General features: G+C 37.3%; 1 protein-coding gene across 3 annotated transcripts; it reads left to right on the forward strand.

Annotated features, from left to right (window-relative positions):
- The first annotated feature begins 352 nt into the window (after nucleotides 1-352).
- Nucleotides 353-7,924, forward strand: LOC140841184 (uncharacterized). Of its 3 annotated transcripts, none has more exons than XM_073208434.1 (10): nucleotides 353-755; nucleotides 1,733-1,776; nucleotides 2,084-2,222; nucleotides 3,132-3,264; nucleotides 3,638-4,227; nucleotides 4,773-5,106; nucleotides 5,510-5,774; nucleotides 5,934-6,026; nucleotides 6,424-6,888; nucleotides 7,479-7,924. In XM_073208434.1, exons 1-10 carry the CDS (start codon nucleotides 581-583, stop codon nucleotides 7,800-7,802), a joined length of 2,562 nt encoding a protein of 853 aa, XP_073064535.1. In that variant the 5' UTR covers nucleotides 353-580; the 3' UTR covers nucleotides 7,803-7,924. The 3 variants fall into 3 exon arrangements, with proteins under 3 accessions (XP_073064535.1, XP_073064537.1, XP_073064536.1); XM_073208436.1 differs by having other exon boundaries at nucleotides 3,138-3,264; XM_073208435.1 differs by having other exon boundaries at nucleotides 354-755; nucleotides 4,776-5,106.
- Nucleotides 7,925-8,374: the final 450 nt, after the last annotated feature.

The following is an 8,374-nucleotide window of genomic DNA, read 5'->3' on the forward strand; positions in this document are numbered from 1 at the left end:
AAGTGTCAAAATTTGCATATTTCTATTAGATAATTTTGACATATGGGAAAATAAATTGCGGTTAGGCTCCTGTTATATTTTTTAAAAATAGTATAAATTAATGATATAATAATTTAATTTGAAATTATGACGTGTATAATTAATTTTACTCGGGAAAAAAACGTGTTGAATTGTGTAAAAATAAATAAAAAAATCTGGTACGGCCGAATCAAATTGTTGGAAGAGGGCAAAAAAGCTCAGTCAGCATTAGCTGTCAGTTATTTCCACATATTATTTCCTTGATTTTCCCCAATTATTATTTATTACTATTTATAAATAAATAATTAATTAATTCAAAATCCCCAAATTTCCCAATTAATAGAAAAAGAAATTTTAATTTCAAAACCCTCGCTCGCTAACCCCAAATCCCCACCACTCTCTCGGTGCCGCTGTCTGCGTCTTCTTTCTCCCAATTCAAAGCCTATTCATATTCTAACGACGATTCTCTCAATCTAAGGCTCCTCGTCGAGTTTACAGCAATTTTATCCGGAAAATAGTTGGCATATTTGACTGTTTGGATTTTACTAATTTGGATTTGGAGATGGTATCGGGTTCAAAATTCGAGGGCGGGGCGCAGGTTTTATCGGCGGGTGTACGGAAGACCATACAATCGATCAAAGAAATCGTTGGGAATCACTCCGATGCTGATATTTACGTGGCTCTTAAAGAGACAGACATGGATCCTAATGAAACCGCTCAAAAGTTGCTCAATCAAGGTTCCCTTTTTTGGGGTTAAGTTCGCTGTTTTTTGAATTTGTACCCTGGCGTGTTTTATTTGTGCCTTTGGCTTTACTTTGTGTAATTCTTGGCGGTTTCTTGATATTTGGCAGAAGCGAGTGGGATTGTTCACTCTGGTGGAGAAATTTTGGTATTTTTAGATGGACGATGATTTCAGTCGAGTTACTTAAATGTCGTGTGTATTGTTTTTTGATCCAAGTTAAGGCGTTTGGTCAGATATAAAATCTGATTGAATGGACAGTATTTTTGTAAAAATTATTTTGTCTTCTATTCAGTGTCAGATGGCTTTGGACCGTGGTCTAGGTTACTTTCGTAATTCTCTATTGAGGAGCGGGAATCTTGTATATGTTAGGCGTGGAATTGTGGTAAAATTGGTTTGGCCATTGTATGAAAATATGTTTACATGCAACAAGTTAAGGTAGAGACGTATATAATTAGCCTTCTTTTTTTTTTTTTTACCATAAACCTTGTTTCCAGTGGGAACAGCTGATTAAAGGGTTGCTTTTTGTCTATGTTTTGGAAGTGGGCTGGTTTTACTGTAGTTGATGCGAGTTAAGTTTAACACCAGAGTCTTTGTTTCCTTGATGTTGTGACTCAGTGTTTTATCTGATTCTTAGGTTGCATTTGGATCGAAGGATTTGAATTTGAGGAAGTATTTTTGAATGAAAGATACTCAAATATGTCTAGTTAATGATTTAAAACCCATGGTCAAATAGATTTATTCAAACATAACAATAGATTTGTTATTATGGATTTGAAATCCTTAGCTTCAAATCTATTAATCCAAATGCAACCTTGACTACGTTACTTTTTGTTCTTCTCAACATGTGCTTCCTGATCATCATAGTTATTTTTTATAGATCTATATTCCTTGACTTTTAGTTGATTGAGCACTATTTTTTTTTTATCAATATATTTCTTAAATTTTTTTGTCATGCATTATGTGTTCATTCAGATCCATTTCATGAGGTGAAGAGAAAAAGAGACAGGAAAAAAGAGGTATTTTTTCTGTCTCTGCTTCCTGTTTTTCCAATATGCCTTGTAGACTATTCATGTAAACTGTTTATGCCATATCCCATTTTCTTCTTGTCAAGCTTTTAGTTGCTCATCAGCTGGTATTCTTGATGTATTTTCCCCCTTTTACAGCCTTTAGTGTGAGTTTGATTTGTGTGCATGCCTATGGTCTTATCTATTATTTAGATGTTAAGATGTTGCAGGTTTGATGGTTAGATTTATGTTTTCATTTTTATATCATTTATTACTTTATAATATGTTTAAATTTTTAAACATTTTGTATTTGCCTCAGAGTTTAGGGTATAAGACTTTTGCTGCTGCAGAGACCAAAAATAATGTTGAGGTTGTGCATATACCAGTGAAGTATAATAATACTTATTCTGACCGTAATGCTCAAAGAGGTGGATATCGAAGAAATTTCATATATGGTGGTATGCTCTTCTGTCAATATTCTCGTTTAATCTACAGTTTAGTGTTGAGAAATTCTTATGTTCGGTATTCTGATCACAGTACTTATGCTAGAAAGGCATTCCATTCATTCTGCTCCTGCAAAACTTTAAACTTATTGTAAATCAACTTTTAACAACTTGGGTTGGTTAGCCAGTTTCTAACCAATGTTATGTTTTTTTTAACTGGCATGAATTTTTCTTATGCTTTTGTTGGTATTTGAAAACATTGATTTTTAGGAAAAAGTTTTATCCAAGTGTGGGTAACACATGCTCAACTTCTTAAATATAGAAATACCTTAGTGGTTGATAACATGGGGATTTGATGTTTGGGCTATAATCTGTTACGATAACTCTACCATTCTTTAGCTCCATTATGCAATTTGGTCTATATTCTATTGAAAACTGCCGAGTAGGGAAGTCACAGTTTCTATTCTTGTTATTCGTGTCGTGTTTTTAGACCATTGATCAACCTTGGATGAAAAAGTTATCATTTTCTTGTGATGTATGACTGTTTACTAACTTTAATCGAAAGTTCTGATTGTTTGATAGGATTATTCTGCCCTAGTTATCCCAAAACTTCTCCTGTGTTCGTCTTTTCTCTGTCCCAAAATGTTGATAGGTCCATAAGCTGGCACATGTTTTTAGGATATATGACAATCCCACATATAAACCTTCAATCAAATGTCAAAAACTTGTTATTATCACAGATCGTAGTGTCAAAGGGAAATTTCTATGTGGAGGTTGTAAATATCTTCCTGTAAGCTTCCATTTTTACTCGTGTGTTGAGCCAATATATCTTCATCTTGCTCCGTATCTTTCTCATATGCTTGTTAGATTCGGTGCCATGTGACATTCTTACAGTCACTTCTTTGAGATATATGGTTTGACAAGATGCAGGTGCTGGTCGAGAGTTCCGTGTTGTTCGGGACAATAGAGTTAATCAAAATGCCAGTTCAGATTCAAAGCTTGTTCAAAGTTCAACTTCGAGAGGTGAGGGAGTGATATCTAATGGGCCTGTGAAGAGGTACATATAATTGATTCAAACTATTTACTTTCTACTGCTGGAACTTTTTATTTCTCACGGCTCTCTAAATTGTTTGATTGCTAATTAATAAAAGACACTTCAAGCTTGTAAAAAATGAAATAAATTAAGATACAATTGTTATAGCTAATCGGGCGTCTAGGGGTTGTGGTAGTGACCTGCTTTATTAATTTGATAAGAATCTTGCTTTGTTTGTATAGTACGTCTTTGGTGGGATTTGCTCGGAACCTCTTGTATATTTTGTTTGTACACATATAATGAAGTATGAATGATCTATTACCACTTCATTTATTCAAGTGTGATTTTAAAATTTGTGTTGAGCGAGATATGTATCTAAGACTGTTAGCTCTTACAGAAATTCAACAGGGGCTTCTGGGCAACTAAATTCTCCAGTTGGTCAACATTCATCTCAGGCTTTGGATGGTCCTGCTGATTCACTAGCGAAGAAAACTAAAGATACCGCGGCAGGTGATGACCGTAAAGAATTGCATGTGGAGAAGCGTCTTCCAACTCCTAGTGCTGATTTGCGAGTGCAAACCAAGGCAAATGATTCTATACCATATTCTGCAAGTTCTAATAATTCTATCGTCGGGGTTTATTCGTCCTCTTCAGATCCTGTCCATGTACCATCTCTTCATTCTAAACCAGCTATCAATGTCGGGGCTATTAGGCGGGAGGTTGGAGTTGTGGGACCTCGTCGGCATTTGTCTGAAATTTCTGTCAAGTCCTCAACTTTTCAAAGCATCTCTGTTTCTAACTCTGAATTAGGAAGGGAAAGCCACTCAAGGGAATCATCTAGGCCATCCAGTGGATTATCTAAAAGTGACCAATCTGGACAAAATATGGTGCCAGTGTCTTCTATACCCGGTCCATCCACGAGCAGATCTTTTTCGAGTAATCAATCTGGAAGCAGAGCTCATCACCAAACGACTGGTCATCAGAAAGGTAGTTATTGCTTACTATTCTTTTCAACTGTTGTTTTTCTCTTTAATGATATCAAAGTTGATGCAATTGAATTTGGGATTTACAGCTCATACTTCTAATTATAATGATGGAAAGCACTTTGACTTAACTTAGATCATAAGTTGGCTAGGTGATGATTTGCTTATTTATTATAATTGGTATGTGATGTGTGTTTGACTGTTTGCTGGAATTGAGCAGCATAATATGGATGTCAAAGTATTACCTTGAAATCATTTTTGTTATCCTACTGCATGTGGTTTCATGTATTTTGAACACTTGGGTGTTTGGATAAAGTAACCATGCACAAAGATGGATGTTTAAACTTTAAAGGGAGGGAATGTTTTCTCAAAGAGTTGTGCTTCAAGCAAAAGAAAGAGGAAGAAAGTCCGGGAGTTCATTTTTCCTTTGCACAACATTTTTCTTTGCTTCCTAATAGAGCTAGTATTTTCTAGCATTAGGGATAATGCAGTCTATTGTGAAATACTTCTGCATCTGTAATGAGTGAACTTACCAATGCTTTCTTGCAGTAGTTTCCCTGCCAAATAAGGAGTGGAAGCCAAAGTTAACCATCAAACCAGTTGCTAGTACTCCAGTGGTTATTGAAACTTCTGCTAAAACTGTTTCTCCTGCTGTCGGTCCTAAAGAATTGAAAGAGGAGGCAACAGAAATGCAAGATAACATTTCACGGTTGACCATCTCCGAGAATCAAAATGTCATTATAGCTGCACACATCCGTGTCTCCGAGGCTGACCGATATCGTCTGACCTTTGGCAGCCTGGGAACTGAATCAGACACTTCTATGAATTTAGTTTTTAAGGCCAATGAGGCGGCAGAAGAATTATCCAGAGAACCTTCTGGGAGGTTGGTTTCTTGTATAACTAACTACCATTTTTCAGTCATTTATCAGAAGTTTTTTACTGTCTCCTGATATAGTGTTACCTTATTTAAGAAATTGAGTTAACTTAGAATGCAACCATTTACATAATTACATGCAAATTTTCCGTAGGTTCTTTGTTAATGATAATTTAATCATTAAAGATTGGATTTGCTTTCCTATTTCCTGAAAATGAAGCATTGATAATACTGGAATCACAATTTGGGTCGTGCTGCAGATTGCTTTTCTGCAAGAATTATATGGTTCGGTCATTTTTTGTGATACTATGATATAAAATATTGCTTTCAAACTTGCAATCTGTGATTTGTGTGATTTATTAAGAGTCCTGGTTGAATGACTGCGTTGAATGACTGCAATATGAATTGGCAGTGTGTCAGACTCAAATCCAGAAGCTTCAGGAGATGAGCCTGGTGGTAGCAAGCAGCTAGAGATGAGAGATGATTCAGTCCAAGCTTCAGGATTCAATTCTCCTGCTTCAGATGCCGAGTCTGATTCTCAATTGACTGAGAAGAAAGAAGCTTCTAGTCCGCAGAAGCTGGAAAACTATGCTGATATTGGGTTGGTTGGAGACAACCCGCCATCTTACACTACGGAATTGCTACATCAAGATACTTCTGGATTGTCGAACTTTTCGGTGAGTTAAGATTCGATTAATTCTGGTGATGAAAGAGCATTCTTGTTTGTCTTTTTGTCTTGTGGACTGATTTGTTTGTCTCTTTGGGACTCGACATACTTTCATTTATCAAACCAGCAGCCCCAAACGCTTTTTTAACTATATTTTTACTGAAAGCAGGGTTATGACCCTCATATGGGATATGATATGCCCTATTTTCGCCCATTGGCTGATGAAACGGTTCGAGGGCCAGTTCTGCCATCTTCTCAAGAGGTTAGAATAAAATGTTTAGATGCCATGAGTAACTACACCTCTTTGTTTCTCCCCTTTCTTGCACAAAGCTGGCATTCTTCCAGAAACTCACATTCACAGTCACTTCGTGGCGTGTTGTCCCTCATTTGACTATTTGACATTTTAGATTTTATTATTAGCACTCAGTTGCTTGGCGTAGTGGAGATTTAGGTTGTGTGCTGGAACCAAATGATTGCTGGATTCCTAGCATGCCCTAAACAGAAAAAACTGTAGTGAAAGGCTGCTATTTGGTGATTGCCTCTCATGTTTGCAAAATCTACATAGAATGACAGGGGAAACAGTAGAAGTTTATTTTGGATGGTAACTGAAAGTATTGATCTTTAGCGTTTAGATTTTTAATTGTTAAATTTTTTTACAGGTCCTGAGCTCTCAATTAACAAACAACACTGTTCCTGCTTCGACAATTGCAATGGTACAGCAGCCACAGCATCAACAGCAGCTACAGCAACAGATGGCCCAGATGTATCCCCAACTTCATGTTTCCCATTACGCTAATTTAATGCCATATCGCCAGTTCCTCTCCCCTGTATATGTTCCTCCAATGCCCTTGCCTGGTTACTCTAACAGTCCTGCATACCCTCATCCCTCTAATGGCAGCAGTTACTTGCTGATGCCTGGTAATGGTACCCATATGTCTCCAAGTGGCCTCAAGTACGGTGTTCAGCAATTCAAGCCAGTCCCAACTGGTGGTCCCACAGGGTATGGAAATTTCACCAGTCCAACGGGTTATGCCATCAATACTCCTGGGGTGGGAAACACAGCGGGGCATGAAGATTCATCTCGGCTTAAGTATAATGATAGTCTTTATAATTCAAATCCTCAGGTGACTACATCCCGTTTTTAACCTTATTATCGTTCATGACTTGCCTAATGATGAATTTGGCATGTGGACAATTGATAAATTGTTCTACTTTAAGTCAAGAATAAAGGTGAATGGAAGCATAAATCTGGTAGTCATTATTGTGGAGGCCACATTCTAATTTTATTTGAACTTGTTAAAATGATAGAGCGAGTTCACTAATTTAGTGGTTTGCATGAATATGTTATATTCGGTTTATTATCTGATGCAAAACATTTACACGTGGATTAGCAAATGAGTTCAGAGTAGTGTAGTGTCAGAGTTCTCTTTGAAATTCATTTATTGATAAGATTTGCAATATGTTAAGAAAACGGAGAAGTTGCTTTTTCCGTGTTTGCTTGGTTTCCCATGCTAGTTTTCTGTACGAGAGAGAGAGAGAATGTTTAATGTGCATCTAGATGTTTGTTTTTTTCCTAGCTACTCTATCAAATCCATTTTTATTGGTAGTGATATTAAACAAACAATTTTTTTTAAAAGTTAAAATGCTTGCATATTTCTCCTCTTGAATATTTTATTTTTCACTTATTGCTTCCATTTTCTATTTGAATTGCCAGGCAGAGACATCGGAGATTTGGATGAACCCCAGGGAACTTCCTAGTCTGCAATCTGCTTCATATTACAATCTTCCCGGGCAGACACCTCATGCTGCGTATTTGCCCTCACATGCGGCGGCGGCGGCAGCACAATCTTCTCATATGCAGTTCTCTGGCATGTACCATGCATCCCCGCAGCCTGCTGCAATTGCAAATGCTCATCATTTGGGCCCTGCCATGGGCGGTAATGTTGGAGTTGGTGTGGCTGCACCAGGTCCTGGAGCACAAGTGGGTGCTTATCATCAACCTCAGTTGGGTCATTTGAATTGGGCCGTTAACTTCTGAAGACAGTTCATTAAATGCCTTTGGCTCACAGTGACGGACGTTAGCCACAGATATTTTAGATTTTGCTATTATTAAATGTGTAAAATGCTGGCTTTTAATCAATGCATTAAGTTGTGTTGCCATGTTGTCTAATGTGTTCTCCAGAACAGTTTTCTTGACAAGGAAGACGTTCTTATTTTGAGCCTATGCTTAACTGGTCTCAGTCCCTGAGATCACCAATCTTTGATCATCCATTTGCCTGTTAGCATTTGCTACCACCCCCTCGGTCTCACAGTCTCCTAATTAGTTAATTTCAAGAAATGTACGATGTGAAGATGGTCTCATGATCCTGCCACCACTCAAAAGCCATTGCTGTGAAGAAATGGTGAGATACCGAGACGTCACAGCCGTAGATCGTGTCTAACTTTTGATAAATAAACAAACTGCAGTCGGTTTTGCCTCAGGTTTAACTCTTCCTGCGGACCTTGCATTGGTAATTTCTCTGATTCTGCAAATGTATGATACATCTGAATTTCTTGTTGGATGCCTCGTTCTTTTTGTACATCATTCTCATGTTCTTTGTATATCCCCAC

The sequence above is a fragment of the Primulina eburnea genome, chromosome 9 (assembly GCF_022965805.1).
Source record: "Primulina eburnea isolate SZY01 chromosome 9, ASM2296580v1, whole genome shotgun sequence".
In the NCBI taxonomy this organism is placed as follows: Eukaryota; Viridiplantae; Streptophyta; class Magnoliopsida; order Lamiales; family Gesneriaceae; genus Primulina; species Primulina eburnea.

Coding starts and splice junctions, on each gene's coding strand:
- LOC140841184 (XM_073208434.1), top strand. CDS start 581: ATGGTATCGGGTTCAAAATTCGAGGGCGGGGCGCAGGTTTTATCGGCG. Junction 2,223..3,131: donor AAGAAATTTCATATATGGTG/GTATGCTCTTCT, acceptor TGGTTTGACAAG/ATGCAGGTGCTGGTCGAGAG. Junction 5,107..5,509: donor TCCAGAGAACCTTCTGGGAG/GTTGGTTTCTTG, acceptor ATGAATTGGCAG/TGTGTCAGACTCAAATCCAG.